This window comes from Brachyistius frenatus, unplaced genomic scaffold (assembly GCF_029030835.1).
Source record: "Brachyistius frenatus isolate BFR_SWC_R1_liver_20210118 unplaced genomic scaffold, ASM2903083v1 Contig_172, whole genome shotgun sequence".
NCBI classification, from domain to species: domain Eukaryota; kingdom Metazoa; phylum Chordata; class Actinopteri; family Embiotocidae; genus Brachyistius; species Brachyistius frenatus.
This window is the reverse complement of record NW_027210771.1, coordinates 737,501-753,608: the sequence shown is the minus strand read 5'-3', so window position 1 is coordinate 753,608 and position 16,108 is coordinate 737,501. Positions and strand designations below refer to the sequence as shown.

The 16,108-nt window shown below is 42.6% G+C and overlaps 1 protein-coding gene across 2 annotated transcripts in view; it reads right to left on the bottom strand.

Moving 5' to 3' along the window:
- Nucleotides 1-5,742: 5,742 nt before the first annotated feature.
- The window catches only part of slc38a9 (solute carrier family 38 member 9), a 15,334-nt gene continuing 4,968 nt past the window's right edge, over nt 5,743-16,108 (bottom strand). For both annotated transcript variants that reach the window (XM_069717345.1, XM_069717344.1), the window contains exons 3-15: nt 15,779-15,908; nt 14,920-15,038; nt 14,776-14,839; nt 14,537-14,630; nt 12,258-12,428; nt 10,472-10,531; nt 9,579-9,788; nt 8,606-8,713; nt 8,011-8,117; nt 7,763-7,876; nt 7,352-7,500; nt 6,754-6,843; nt 5,743-6,649 (exon numbers count right to left, since the gene is read on the bottom strand). In XM_069717345.1, coding sequence (XP_069573446.1) covers nt 6,484-6,649; nt 6,754-6,843; nt 7,352-7,500; nt 7,763-7,876; nt 8,011-8,117; nt 8,606-8,713; nt 9,579-9,788; nt 10,472-10,531; nt 12,258-12,428; nt 14,537-14,630; nt 14,776-14,839; nt 14,920-15,038; nt 15,779-15,908 — 1,582 coding nt within the window. In that variant the 3' untranslated portion in view covers nt 5,743-6,483. The remainder of the gene's footprint in view (nt 6,650-6,753; nt 6,844-7,351; nt 7,501-7,762; nt 7,877-8,010; nt 8,118-8,605; nt 8,714-9,578; nt 9,789-10,471; nt 10,532-12,257; nt 12,429-14,536; nt 14,631-14,775; nt 14,840-14,919; nt 15,039-15,778; nt 15,909-16,108) is intronic.

Below are 16,108 nucleotides of genomic sequence, written 5' to 3'. Positions count from 1 at the left end.
CACGAGGGAGTGGAGTTCCTTACTCATTGTTTTTCACAAGAAATGCAACCACAGGTCTGTACAGTCAACAAATCTGCTGCAGGCAAACACAAAAAAAGATTCAGCCTGAGTGTCAGAGTGTTGAAATGTTCTGCAGGGTCTAGCAGTGAGCAGCAGGGGAACTGCAGCACTCACTCACCTGAACATTTGGGCAGAGGAGGCAGAGGAGGCAGAGGAGACGTGATGGGCCGGCGACGGGACGGCCGAGCACTGCAGTGGCCGGAGGGACATGCTGCCGTGGAGCTCCAAGCAGCTGAAAGGCTGAATCATCAGGGAGCGGCAGGTGCCCTTCCTCTCAGTGCAGCCACAGAAACAGATGAGTAAGGGGAAAGAGAGAGAAGGAGACTCCTAGAGGGAGGGAGGGGGGCGGGGAGGGGAGGAAGGGGGGCTGCAGTAGCACAGAAGGGCAGAGAAAACTGGATACTCCCCTTTTCTCTTGTCTCACCCCTCCTCTCTCAGTGTTTCCTCTCCAAGTGGTGAGCAGGGCAGCCTCCCTCTCCGCCTCTCTTCCTGTCTGCTGCCGTGTCTCTGCTGTCTTTGTGGGCTGCTCCCGATCCCGGCACAAAGCATCCAGCTAAGCAAGTTCATACTTGATCCAATTAGAGCGGCGCGTCAGCCAATCGCGGACGGACAAACTGCCTGTGGCCACGCCCCTCCGGCACCACTCCCCATTGATTATGCTGATACTAAAAGGGTGTGTTTTTTGTCAAAGGGAAGGAGCCAGGGAGGCAGACACATGATCCACCCCAGGAGGATGCAGCCATTGTGTTCAGCTCTCCTCCAGCATCAAGTATATGCATTAATTAATGAATACCACTATTACACCAATAGATAGATAGATAGATAGATAGATAGATAGATAGATAGATAGATAGATAGATAGATAGATAGATAGATAGATAGATAGATAGATAGATAGATAGATAGATAGATAGATAGATAGATAGATAGATAGATAGATAGATAGATAGATAGGTAGGTAGGTAGATAGATAGATAGATAGATAGATAGATAGATAGATAGATAGATAGATAGATAGATAGATAGATAGATAGATAGGTAGGTAGGTAGGTAGGTAGGTAGGTAGGTCGGTCGGTCGGTGGGTGGGTGGGTAGATAGATAGATAGATAGATAGGTAGGTAGGTAGGTAGGTAGGTAGGTAGGTAGGTAGGTAGGTAGGTCGGTCGGTCGGTCGGTCGGTGGGTGGGTGGGTAGATAGATAGGTAGGTAGGTAGGTAGGTAGGTAGGTAGGTAGGTAGGTAGGTAGGTAGGTAGGTAGGTAGGTAGGTAGGTAGGTAGGTCGGTCGGTCGGTCGGTGGGTGGGTGGGTAGTTAGATAGATAGATAGATAGATAGATAGATAGATAGATAGATAGATAGATAGATAGATAGATAGATAGATAGATAGATAGATAGATAGATAGATAGATAGATAGATAGATGGATGGATGGATGGATGGATGGATGGATGGATGGATGGATGGATGGATGGATGGATGGATGGATGGATGGATGGATGGATGGATGGATGGATGGATGGATGGATGGATGGATGGATGGATGGATGGATGGATGGATGGATGGATGGATGGATGGATGGATAGATAGATAGATAGATAGATAGATAGATAGATAGATAGATAGATAGATAGATAGATAGATAGATAGATAGATAGATAGATAGATAGATAGATAGATAGATAGATAATACTCTAAATAAAAAGTGACTTAAATGAACTAAATAACTCTGTTTTCATTTATTTTTTCTAGCCTGAAATATAAACCACACCATGTACAGACAAAAATATGCAAAAAAACAACAAACAGAATTAGATATATATTTTGGTATCCAGTTTGTCCTGTAAAATGAAGGGCAAACTGGGGATGTAAACTCACACTTCCTCCAGTAGCGTGCAAGTGTGACAGAAAGCCCCCCCAGACCACCATTAAGACTACCCCCCCCCCCTTCCCAACCAATCCGAAGTCTTCCTCCGAGTCGGGGGCTTAAACAAGATGAAGACGGTCAGAGAGGTCAGGTCATGCTGACACCGCTGTGACCCTTTCCAATCCTCAGACAGAATTAATACCAGTAATGGTATCTGAGGGAGAGCACTTCCTGTCAGGCCTCTGAGTTAGTGACCTCCATATTGATTAACTTCTCAGCAATTTCACCCTCTTTAAATGGATCCCGAAAAAAGTGACAGGAAATAAATAAGTAAGGATAAAGAAATTTTAAATAAACTAATAGATAGAATGTAAAGGGATTAGATAAATAGACCCAAAGTATATTATATTATCTGTGATTATTATGTATTTATTTCCACATTTATTAATCTCCGGTCTCTCCTGGTGTACATGTAAAATGGATTAAAAAAAAGCATTTTTTTTTTAAATATATTACATCTGGAAATAAAACATACATGAAAATGCATGTAGAAATGAGCATATAACTGAATAAAATATGGCTGAATGAATGAATTTACTCCAGTTTTGAGCCCTTTCTGTTGAAGCACTGTTTGTAGAAGGAAAAATTACTACAAGGGCAAGCGAAGCTCGAGCATTAATGCCTTTTACACTCTCAAGCAGAAGAACATGGGAGAGACAAGCTACTCGCTCGTGTGAAAAATTCATGGGGCTGCAGCCAAAAAAGCAGCACGAATATGACTTTAATTTAAAAATGTATATACTGTACCACACACGGTCCTCCTCCAGTCAGACCGCAGACGAAAGGGTTCGTTTGCTTGTTTTGATTCTTACTAAAATTACAATGATCCTGTTTTACACGTGATCATCACTTCACCGGAACTAAAAACCTAGATTACGGTTTATGGCACAACACTTGGTTGAAAATCATGTGTGTGGCTTCAGTCCGTGCAGAGGGTGAATCTATTTGATTTTCATTTCTAATATTTTGTTATAGCTCGGTGGAAATGAAGACACAGACTATATAAATAGAATATTCATCGTATCTGTTGTAGGGACCACGTTTGCTGCAGTGTATTACAGAAAAAGGTTTTAATGAAAACTAAGCCAGTGCAACCCGGTATCACAGCACAGCGTGAAATAGACACGCCTTTCCGCAACAGCAAAAAGTGAGATAGACACGCTTAGTCCATTTCACGCTTTGCCTGTGTTGAGGGAATCGTGTTTTCAGACTTCACTTCTCCTCTGACACCGTTAACTTCTGCAGTGAAGTTAATCTGTTCTCTGGCAGCTTTTCTTCATCAAACCTCAGTTTGTCTTTGACTGAAGGGGCTTTCTGACACATTTCATTCATACGGTCCATATCAGGGCCACGGTTGGACTGCCCTCATTAACAGAAAAGTGTCCTAATTTATTGGGTTTTTTTAACTGCCAATCCCCCAAATCAATATTATCGGATGGGACTGTGAGCTTCCAATCGCAAGTCCATACATTTTTTACAGCAGGTTAACATTCGAGGGAAATTGGATGTTTTTGTTACTTTTTGTTTTGTTACTTTTTGTTTTTTGTTGTGTTGTTACAGCAACACAACAAAAATTGGACCCTGGCTGGATCCACCGCTGGCTCCTCCCCCAGATCATCCAAATATGGTCACTTCCTGCTCCAAACTGCTCCAAACTAACAAGATGGTGAAGGACAGAATCTGAACTGGAGGATTCATAACGTTCACAAACCAACGATGACATCACTGATGGTTGATGACATCACTGATGGTTGATGGTTGGTTTGTACACAGCCAGACTAAATGCATGTGTCCACTCCTGAACTCATCCTGCTGCCTCCACCATCTGTTCCGTCCTCATTGAAGACAGTGATATATCTGCCACCCGAGCTGCCGTTCTTAATGATGCTTTGTTTTCTCTTCTTACGGACAAGCTGTGCCATCAGTTCTTTGATTTTCATGTTGATGTTTTCTTTGCGGCTCCAACTGCAACCTGGACAGTTGAACAGATGAAAAGGCTTCGCTGCCTCTGACGCCTTCATATGTGTGAACAATCCACGAGAAGGGAAACATCTGATGGTAACTAACTTCTGCACACTTGAAAGTGTCATAAATGAGTAAATGAAAGGTCAGCATTTTGGTCTGTCCATCATAAGTTGACATGTTATGGAGGGTTTATGCAACATACTTATACTTTTAGTTCTTTTTACCTGTTTATTTTTAAGGGGAAAGACCTTTAAACCTTTGGATTTTAAGTTGTTTTAAGAACTGCTACTAACTTAAGTGATGGTTGTGTGAGTCCTGACACCTCACCTTCCCATAGAGTCTGGAGGCTGAACTCAAACGCAAAGACAAACTTCTCCGTTTAGGGCTAAACGGCTAACTTGCTGTTGTGAGCTCCTTTTAGCTTCAATGTCCAGGACAGCACCAGCAAGGTGAGGTAAGAGGAACAGGAACTTGTCAGGGATCCTCAACCCTGACCGGGACCAGGAGTCCTGGAACTAAAGAACTAGTTTTATACGTTGGCCCGATCAAACCTGCCTCACTTTTCATCACAAAGGTGTCCAGGCATTCATTGGATTCCATGACTTCAGGTTTCTGTTCTGACCTGCTGTGTGAATCATGGGATATTATACATATACACAAGTGATCTCAAGATCATTGATGTTAGGACACAAGCTGAGGACCGGCCCGGGCAGGAGGGTGGAGCTCGGGTCGGTCAGGGTCACAGAGGGACAGTACAAACTTCACAGATTTCTTTCTGAAGTTCCGCAGCGAACGGTCTGAAGACTTTTTTTAAACGAGAGATTTACGTTTTTGATTTTTAATGAATTTGCAAAAACGTCCAAAAACATGTTTTCACTTTGACATTGTGGGTTATTGAGTGTTCACTGATGGGAGGGAGAGGCCAGCTTTATTCATTGAAAAGTGAATCTTCAATAAAAAACATGCAAAACCAGAAGTGGTCCGAGTGCTCTTTGGTTTCTCTATGTCCATATTTCACACACGTCATCCTCCATTTATCTGTTCGCTCTGAAAACTTTGGTTCTGATCAAGTCGATTGAAAGACAAAAATCTCATCATTGCTCACGGCCTCAAAAGTTATCGTCGGAAACAAAAAAGCTTCATCAAGCTTTTGGATTTTAATCAGAAATTTTGTACAATTTGAATTTAAATGTTGTAAGTAATGTTATTTTATTTCTAGGTTGAGTTTTAGATCAAGTTTAATATTCTCCCACCACTTTTAAATGTGGACATCTACAAATTTAAAATGAAATTTAATTTGTCAATAAATATTTAATACAAATTTGGAAGTCTCATCTTTTTTTTTACAAGTTAATCCTTTTAAAAAAAACAAAAGTTCAACTCATTTAAATGCCCACAAAAGTGAGATAAAGAATTGTAAACAAACTGCCGCTTGATCTAACCATTAATATCCGTCCGTGCAGTCATGGAGGTGCTGGAAGTAATCTGGTCCACCTCAATATGACTTCATGAATGATCAGCTGAATGAGCTAAAGGTGTGTTAGTTCATGCAGGGAACCACCACACCAACATTCATGAGCAAAATCCCTCATACAACTTTATTTATAGCTTCTTAATGTCTCACAATTCTAATATTATACTCAGCTACTCAATAGACATTTTTATTTGTTGTTTTCCTTAACCTGTGATGTCACTGTGATGTCACAGTGTTTTCAGATGTCAACTTTTAACTCTAAGTACAACGTTACCCATTAAAATAACAGCTCCAATAAAAAGACAGAAGTCGTCTGAAAGTCCAGTTCTTATGCAAGTGGTATATTTTATTTTCACACACATATTCCCTTTGTCTATCCTATCATTAGTAAAACACAAGTCATCGGGCACAGCAGCTAGAAAATAGGCATCATGTAAACGAGTCCGACGTGCCAATCTACACTGCTCATAAAAATTAAAACACCATGCCAGAAGTTCATTAAGAAATAGTAATCACAAAAGTTAGTAATATGATTCCCTGGTGGCAAAAAAAATCATCAAAAATGAAACCATCAATAAGAGATTGTTTACATCACTTTGAGACATTAATATTTCACCTTCAACATGACACCAATATCAATACATTCATGTGGTGAACGTGTTAGCAAACAGCTGCTTGTGTCATTATTATTAAATTATTAAATGTCCCCCTGATAAATGGAAGTCTGACGTCCCTTGTCTTAAAGCTCCGTCTCCTGATGGTGATAAATGTGCTCCACCATCGACTCTCTAACTGTGTCTGTGCAGCTCGTGTACGTTTATAATATCCGTTCAGCGCTTTAAGGTTCACTCAAAAGAAAAACAACACGTAACGAACGGTGGGAAACTCTCTGCCAGGAAGGTTTGGCTGGATTACATGAGAAAATAAGAAGATGTACGATTTAAAGCAGGTGTGTGATGTTTCATCGCATCACAGACGGGTTTATCTGGCATTAATATAAAACTCCCCCTCTGACCTCTGACCTCTGAGTGACATCTTTCACCACCAGGTTGGTTAACTTCCTACATGAAGAACTGAGCGAGCAGGTTGGCCACGCCCAGCAGGATCAGGAAGCTGTGGAAGAGGGCCGACGGCCAGCGGAGCGCCCCCTGCTGTCTCAGGGAGATCATGTGGACTAAAGAAGGAAACACAAACACCAGAGCCAAACCGCACGTCGCTCCAGAGAACCTGCAGGGGGAGACAGAGAGTCACCATCAGTACTGCTGAGGACGACAGTGTTCCAGATGTTGTACACGTGTTCCAGATGACCGATGAGGAGCTGTCGTATGTACCGTATGATAGATCCGATGTTGGGATAAAACTTGGCCATCAGAACGCCAGATCCAACAATTAAGATGTTCAGGGTCAAAACGTGAAAGAAGCTGAAGGGAGAGACGAGGTGACACGTTAATATCAATAATAACAAAATGTTCACACAAAGTCACCTGAAATCCTCCTGAGTCTGTTTTAGTTTGTATTTTTCGGAGGGTTGTTGTCTGTTTGTTAACTTGAGTTTATCTGTTTCCTTGTGAGGCGTCTGAGGGGAACGTTGGCTGTGAACCACCGTGACCTCCCTGCAGCTTCTCTTCTCTGCTCCAGTTTCAGCTCGGACTACTTCCTCCTCCTGCTCTGAGCACATCACGGTGCTGCGCTGCAGTCGTAACGAACACCAACAGTCTCTGAACCTTTTCATCGCCTCTTGTTCAAAATACGCAGCTCCAGGAAGAATAAACAATGTGGGACTTCAATTTAAAGGCAACTACATTTCTGGAATTTCAGGCCGGTCATTTTTTACTATATCTTTCGATTTTTATTGAAATAAAAGCACATCGTTGTAGAACTGAGAAATGACAAATCCAGAACATTAATGCTGATGTCCTTCAGAGTTACCTGGGGTAATGATTTCCAAAGATCTGACCCATCACCTGGACCCGCACCAGGTACCCCAGCAGGGGGTAGACCGTGACCATCTGGAAGAGCAGGAAGGTCCGAGCCACGAACACCATGACATCACTGGTGGGGAAGTTATCCAGGAAGTTCTGTAAGAGAGAAGCAGAGCCGGTCTGAAGGGAAGCTACAACCACTTTATATTAACCGCAGAGTCAGCAGGTTTCAAATCATCATCCTGATCCTGATGTAAATAATAAGAAATATGTAAAACTGCTGATTGTCTCATTCTGGTTATGACTTTTGGAGAATACTTGAATCCTTTTTAGTAATGTTAGGGCGATGTACGGGTAATAATAATAATAATAATAACTTATTTCCAAAAAAGACATAAAACTAGGATGTAGATCTTACTGGTTCGATGCAGTCCTTGGAGAGCGGCGGTGAAGGAAAGGCAGCGAAGATCAGCACCCCCACGTACAGATATGTGATTCCTACCAGGAGATACGCCACCGACAGGTCGCGCACCTGGAGACATGGAGACATGGAAATACATTTGTGGGAGTCATATAATCCATTAAAAACAGCTGGAGAGACCGAGCTTCGTCATCTGACGTGTTCTGCACATGCATGTCGTGTATGAAGCAGTAAACAGGACTCACGTTGTTCTCCTGGTGTCTGTTGCTCTTCATCAGGGTGATGATGCAGTTGTGGATGAAGAAGGCCAGTGTGAGGACGCCGGTCAGCTGAGGGAAGAGCAGCCTGAACTCTGGAACGACAGACACACACGGTCCATCTGCTGCTGCACCGTTCAATAACTTTCTAATTAGGAGATGTATTGTAAATATAATGTTTTCTTTTCTTTATCCTGCTTCTGGACAGCCAGGCATTGAAATTCATATTTCCAGATCCAAGACGACATCAGCTCAACATACAGTAATAAACAGACAACAAATGAATATATATTGTTTTACTAAGAGCAGCACTTAAGAAGGACCTTCAGTGATTGTTCAGCAGTCTTGCGTGTGTTGTTGATATTTATCCAGTCGATCATGGTGGAGTCAGTCGGAGCAGGACTTTGCGTTTTCTTTGTGTTTGTTTCATTTTAAATTATGTTCATTGTTTTACTGGTTTATTTGGTGAGTAAAACAACGCGTGATGTTTCTTCTATTTGTACTGTCACTGTGTGATGATGATCCCAGTAGGAGGAGCTGCTGCCATGCAAAGGCTAACAGCAATCTAAATAAACAAACAAACCTGGAACGTAGAACTCGGTGGAGTGGAACCAGTGGAACTCAAGGTGGAAGCCGAGATGAGCAGCTTTGATGGTGACCAGAACAATCAGGTAGACCACCGATATCGTACCTGGACCGAAAGATGCACCAGTGAACAGAGCCAGGTTACGTGTTGAGGTACGGACCGTATGGAGGAACAAAATAAAGCACATAAAACTAGTTCACTGTTCGTCACCGACATGAAAACAGATTCAGGAGTTCTTTCGTTTCAGGTGCAGTCGGATAATAAACTCTGAAGTTACGAGTATTATTCTATCTTATGAAATTGTGTCTCACCATAAATTATTGTCAGTAAAGACATCTTTTTAGAGTTGTGTAGAGGAGATTGTGTAGAATCTGTTAATATCTGAACCATGTTTGTGGGACACTGCATGACTCAGCACTTTGAACAAACATGTGTTTAAGTGCCTGATGGAGAATAAACGTGATGAATGACTGCGGGTGTCCAAACAGGGACTCACAGTCGGGACATACGGCCCTGTGATCTGTGAGAATAACTCAGCTGCAGTGGAGGACCACTAATATGTTGTTATTATTATTGTTATTGATGTAACGTCAGCTCTATGTTGGAGATGATACAGAGGTCCGCTGTGTCGTACAGAGAAACGACGGGTGTCATCAGAAAGGCTCAGTTCTGCTCTTTATTTTGATTTGTGGTACTTCAACTCAGAATATCTCTGCAACGCTTCATCACACAGACGAGGCGCCGACATTTTTGGAAAGCTCAAGTTGTCCAGTTTCACAGGATGTGTGTTACATCTCTCTCTGATGGAGACTCGCTGCGTTACTCAACCGCATGTGAAGAAGACAAAAGGTCTAATGATGCAGCTCATCTGGAATTCAATCCACAGCAGCACTTAACTTACATGTGAATGAACTCTGAAAGGCTCAACAGAGAGTTGTGAGGAAGGGGTGGAGCCTCTCTAAGGTCTTACCTAAGAAGGTGAACCTGGCGAAGAAGGAGGCGGAGCGGAAGCAGAGCAGCGGCAGCAGCAGGACGATGAGGTAGAGAGGGACGGTGTTGGTTTTACTCCAGTACTGCTCAAAGGAGCTGACATCAGCGGTACCGTTCCCTCTGTGGACCAGGACCAGCGTGCTGACGGTGTGATTCCCTCCGGGGTCCGTGTTCGGGTACGGACAGATGACTGGTGGCAGACCGACACAACAACATCATACGCACTCCGCTAACAGACTCTAATTCTACCTACTGAAACTACTGAAAGTCTTTTTAAGAGCGGTACACTTAACTTCAGTTCATTTATTTTCATAAAATAAAAAAAGGTAACAAGATATTTTGCAACGTACAAAGTGAACTTTGAATGGACACAGCTGATGCTTTCACTGACAAAGAAACAAGAGGATAAATAGTTATGAAGTATGTTTTTTTATATTGATACCAGTACAAATACAACTCCGTTTCCAAAAAAGTTGGGACGCTGTGTAAAATGCAAACCACATAAACCCATTTTTAATTATAAACAGACCAAAGACAACATATCGAATGTTGAAATGGAGAAATTTTAGTTTTATTGGGTTAACGGTAAAAAAAAAATATATATATATTTTTGAAAAAACTGTCCTAAAAGGGTCAATTAACAAAAGTAAAAATGATTGTATTCCTAAAAAAATAAACATTCCAGGTGATCTAATATTGGGAACAAAACTACAAAGTAGAATTTTCTACTCAATTTTTGGGGAATGAGTTATTGTCTGCCAACAGGATGCAAGTAAAGTCCAGACTGAGTGATTCTCTGCATCGCAGACAAACTTCAGTCTAAAACAGCTCCCTTTGATTTTGAAGAAATCTCTGAAAGCTGCAGTGACTCACCTCGATCTGAGCCGTTGGTCCCAAACTCTGAATCTGACATGTTGACGTTGTGAGCGTAGTCTGTAGACAGGAGAGGAAACAGCAGCTTAAAGAGGACCTTTTGGTTTGGCCAAGCAGTATCACTCTCATTTACATACACAGCCTTTTGTCTACACCTTGGGATTGGTAGTGATGGTACGACCTATATGTAAGTAATATGATATGATATATATATATGTGTGTTGTATTGTTGTAAACATAACCTAGCACAGAAGCTCAAAATACATACTGACTGTAAGCATTGTAGAACACATTGCTTATGCAGGAACTTATCACGTTGGGGTCACAGTAGGGTGCAACTCACTATCAGATCAAAAGGGAGATGTGGTTCAAACGGAGGACAGTGGAAAAGTACTGAGACAAACATACTATGCAAATGTTCCCGCCACAACCTAGGTAACGCCTCTTCCTATAGTATAAGTGTATGTGCCGGAAAGGGGGAAGTCAGACTCCAACAAAGAGACCTCAGGTTGATGTTGGGCTCTCCAAGATGTCTTGTATGCTATGCAGGATATCTTGTAAACTACGCTTAATAAAAATCAACTAAGACCGGTAACTGCCTAAAGACTGCTTCTATCAACGGACTCGGGGAAAACAATTGGGGACAATAATTTGAGATACAACAAACCAGACACGTCATCACGTGACGACCCAGCGAGGCCGTACGACCCTCTGACGGACCGGCACGAAGGCTGCGTCATAAAGGTTATCTGGATTACCTCCACAGCCGGCACTCTACTTCTACATGTCACTGCTTCAGGATGTGGTCACACATTACTTCTGATGTTACAAGTAACTGTTTAATAAAGTATATCCAATAAAGTATCCCCATAAAATGTGGGTAATTAAATCAGTAAAGTCGGCAGGAAGTCCCCGGGGGGCCTCATCTGCTGTTGTGTTGAAGAGTTGATCCACTCGTGGCAGTGATTTACTCCCACATCCACTCAGGTCAGACGACCAACATGTTGCCTGCCCTGAATTAATGATCATTCACAGTTGCACCCCATTTATTATGAAGCCCTGCATTGGGATTTTCCTTAAATTATTTCATTATAACATGATTTCATTATTACGTTATTTCAGTGCTGTCCATGTGAGGATGGTACCTGTTGTACTGATGTTATTTTGGATCACAGACCGTTTATAACGTAGCTTCCAGGTCTGTAAAATGGTTCTGATCCAGAAGTGTCTTCAGCTGCAATACCAGCGAGTGCCACTAGAGGTCGGCTCCAAAAAGCCTCCGGCTCCATAGACTCCCATTCAACTTCTCTCATCAAATCCAAAGTGAATAAAATGTGTCCATCAGTTATCTCGGTGTTGTTAGCTAAAGTCACTCCTTCTTCTTAGTTTTCTGGAGGTCCATCTGAAAATAATCCCTCATTCATTAGAAAAGAAGATTCAAGAAGACCTGTTTTTGGGGGCGTGTCTGTTTGATTGACAGGCCTGTGGTGCAGTCAGGTTACAGCTATCGGTGGGCGGGACGTAGTATCGTCAGGTTTCCAATCAGATCAGTCAGATCCACCACTGGCTCCTCCCCCAGCGTGTCTAAATATGGTCACTTCCTGCTCCAAACCGCTCCGAACTAGCAAAGATGGTGACGGACAGAATCTGAACTAGAGGATTCATAACGTTCACAAACCAGAGGTGGCGTACTGATGGTGTCCGACACCAGCGCTGTGGAGGTGTCTTTCTTTAAACGAGACCTCCACATATTAATGTGGTACTTTGTATGTAATGTGCGACTCACTGTAGATGAACTGTCCGGTGTTGTAGAGGAAGTTGGACATGAGGACCCAGTAGACCACCATGGCTCCGATCAGCGACACCATGGAGAAGAACAAGCTGGACCACTGGCCGAACTTCCCAAAGTAGAACCTGCAGACATCGGGGAACTCCCAGTCGGACGTGTCAATATAGGCTGGACAGGAGACAGCAGGGGTCAAGGGTCAAAGGTCAAATCACAAACACTTTACAAATATGCTCAACAGAGCTCAAATCCTGCTGCTGATCCTTTTATTACACGCAGCAGTTTAAACCAATTTTACTTTATTTACATCATTATCCGTTCATATAGAGCTCCGTGTTAATAGCGTTTCACCTGCCAGATGTGAGCTTCAACATCAGCTCATACAAAGCAGAGCTCACAGCTGACTGAGCAAAGACAGCTGGAGTCGGTATGAGGAGTAAAAATGTCATCATGCAAACAAAGAAAATAATTTGGAGACAAAAAAAAAAAAGAGCTAAAACAGCTGGTTGTGAGTAGAAAATCATTTTCATGGCGAAGACTGATATGAAGCCCTTAAAAACACGCTGGAATAAACCTGCATTTATTCCCCGACAGCAGACGACCTGTCGGCCATGACGCTCTGCTTCAGCTTCTTTTAAGCAACTGCTGAGCGTCCAACATGGATGCAAACATCATTAGCAGTCCCTGGTTATTATGTTTACATCTTATATTTTTGATAATAAAAGATAATACAAAAAAAAGGTCAGGGAGAGCATCACCAGGGAGGATCCTCACATAAACCTAAAGTTGAGATGCGAGTCTTCAATGTTGTGTCCATCAGTTTATTCTCATTTCATATCTATTAAAATTGTGTAACTGGACTGTGTGAAGGAGTCAAATCAAAAGAATCTCAGTCCGACCATAAGAACTGAAATCTGATGTTGATGATCAGCTGATGCTGATGATCAGCGTATGCATCAGTGAGGTGTGAAGGCCGACATGAACACGCTAAGGAGACACGCCTCTGTGGAAACACGCAGACAGCAGCTACTCATCACAAACAGCGACCACGAGTCAGCAGGTACAGTCCAGTGCATGAGGACACGTTCACTGACAGCTCAGCTAAAAGACCACCGGAGGTGAAGCTGCATCGTTCTGGGAAAAATCACAACCAGGATCTGTTTTGCTTAGAATTGAGATTCTCTCATATATATAAAAACTTGTATTACTTTTATTTACCTGATACAGAAGACAACTAAAAAAAAAAAATCAGTGACGGTGTCAGACGTAAGATATTCTAGTAAATTAATATATAGCCTATATTATCAATGATATCATTCATGTGAATATTTACATTAATCAAGGAGACCTTGTAAATTTATGATCAAATTTATCAATAAAATTATAATAAGTCTGAATCTAATAAAAACTACAGACTTCAGATGATGTATCATCATTGAAGAATCTGACAGAGAAGATTAGATGGTATTTAAACCGCAAACAGATAATTAAAATGTCTGTCGCTTCCTTTTAATCCTCAAACTTAAACTCAATGAATCACTGAATACAAAAGCAATCAGCTCCAGTCTCTGGTCGATTAACCTTTGAACTCTTTCTGTCGCTCACTCTCACACTTGTTTGTTTTGCTGCTCGGCATCACGTGGTGTAACGCTGCTCTGTGATTGGTTGAGGGACAGTGGGAGCGCTTGTTTTGATGCAGCTGATGTCCTGAATTAAAATGCAGCAGAATCATAGTTACTTAAAAATGTAATCTCTCTGTGCCAGTTCTTTTGCAAATATCCAGCCTATGAAGGGAACGCATCAAATATTATTTGGACCATTTTATGTGAAAAATCTGCTTTGCAAATGAATTCTGAGGAAGGAAATGCATCGAAGAACGACAAGCTTTTATCCATTCGCTGCTTTTGACACACGAGTCTGTCTTTCTTTATGAAAAGCACAAGTAGTCCTGAACAGCAAACAAAGATCAACGCAGCGCTCAGCAGAGGACAGACAACCAAGAAGCTCAAAGTTCAGCTGTCCTGCTGGGAAAATAAAGGCACTCTGCAAATATATGATTCTGCTGATGAGGGAGATTAATTCACTTCCTCACACTGCAGTTCCTCTTGTTCCAATAATCTCAGAAATAATCCTGATATTATTCAGAAAATGGAAATTAAATTCATCAAATTTATTGAAACAAGTTGGTTTAAACTGGAATCATAAAAAAAACAAATGTGTTGCAGAATGTAAAGGATAACAGTCCCCATAATAATAATAATACATGTTGCAGGACTTACGTATGCCCTTTGGTGATTTGATGACGATGTAGCAACAGTAGAGCATCAGCAGACCGGTGAGGATGAGGATGATGACCCCCAGAGTAAAACCAGCCTGAAGGGAAGAAGATCAACTCTGTTCAGTTTCAGGACACATTTAACGTGCACACAATCTGCAACTCTGCATTTCAGCAACAACAGAGGTCAATAGAAAACGAGTCACTTCAGATAAGTGAAGGGAGAGAAAGGCAGCGGATCACCTGCTTTATGCCCCACGGGATGCTGAGGATCGACGTGCCCATCATGGTGTTCCAGATAGCGAATCTAAGAGAATGACAACAGGGTGATCAGAGCGGGTTTAGTGGAGGACAACGTTGGGCTCTGATGTCCCGACGGCTGCTCACATGGTGATGATGCTCGGGTTCTTGGAGGCGTAGTCGCCGCCGGGCACCTTGAACGCCGTCCCCAGCGGACTGTAGACGTAGATCCCGTCCGGTCGGGGGATCACGTGGTTCGGAGGACTCTGCAGGGAAAATATGGAGAGACCGAAGAGGAAGTGCAGAAACTTAAAGGCATTATGTTCACGTCACGCTATTTCATATGTAACAAGAGACATCAACACGTTCGTTGGGGAATAAAGCCCACAAATAACATCCTCAATATGCAGCAACCATTCACCTGAGAGATTCATCGACATCAAAATATTCAGAGCTTTATCCCATGAGGTTATGAGAAATACGTAATTAGCTCCGATATACAGGATTCCTTCTGAATAACTAAAAGGTTTGCGGTTGATTATCACCACGGTTACAGGTTAATTAGCGGTCAGAGCAGTGTGATCTTCAACAGAACCTTTGTTCCCGATATAATTGCAAACTGCTGCTGGACCTCACATGATGCACTGAGCTCCTTCTCCACGCATTTATGCGCCACTTTCGCATCTCATTAACTTTGTGTGATCTCTCTCCAGTAGTTTTTTTATCTCCGTCCTCTCTCCACCTTCCTGCTGGTATCTCGGCAGCTGCTTCCTTCTGGTCTGTAGTTTCTCGTCTCTCTATGCTGTTCTTTTCTCTCTCTGCTCTCCTCTCGCTCCAACCAGGTGAGGCAGATGTCCTCCACCTCCGAGTCTGCTACTGTGAAGTCTCAACCTCTCCATGTAAACTTAGCTGTTTTCAGTCTGTAATTTGGTCCGATATGAATAAAGCCGAATCGAGTAGAAGTAAAGCATCCGTGGTTGTTTCGACTAACGGCGACTCGACCTACCAAGAGTCTGTCGGAGGAGCCGGTCAGCCGGCCGTAGTAGTGCAGTCTGCTGTTGAGGATGGCGGCCTCGGCCGAGACTCTCTCCCGCGGGTCATCGTCTACGATGTTCCGTGGCTCCACGTGAAAAGGTCTGCAAGAAAAGGTTTAAACACAAATACCAAACATGATCTGAGTCCCTCTTCTTCAGTGAATAACATGAATATCTTTGGTCGGATCAAATTAACCCGTTTAATATCAACCAGGGAGGCTGTGGCTCAGTCGGTAGAGTGGGTTGCACACTAATTGGAAGGTTGGTGGTTCAATCCCAGCTCTTCCTGTCCACATGCCTCA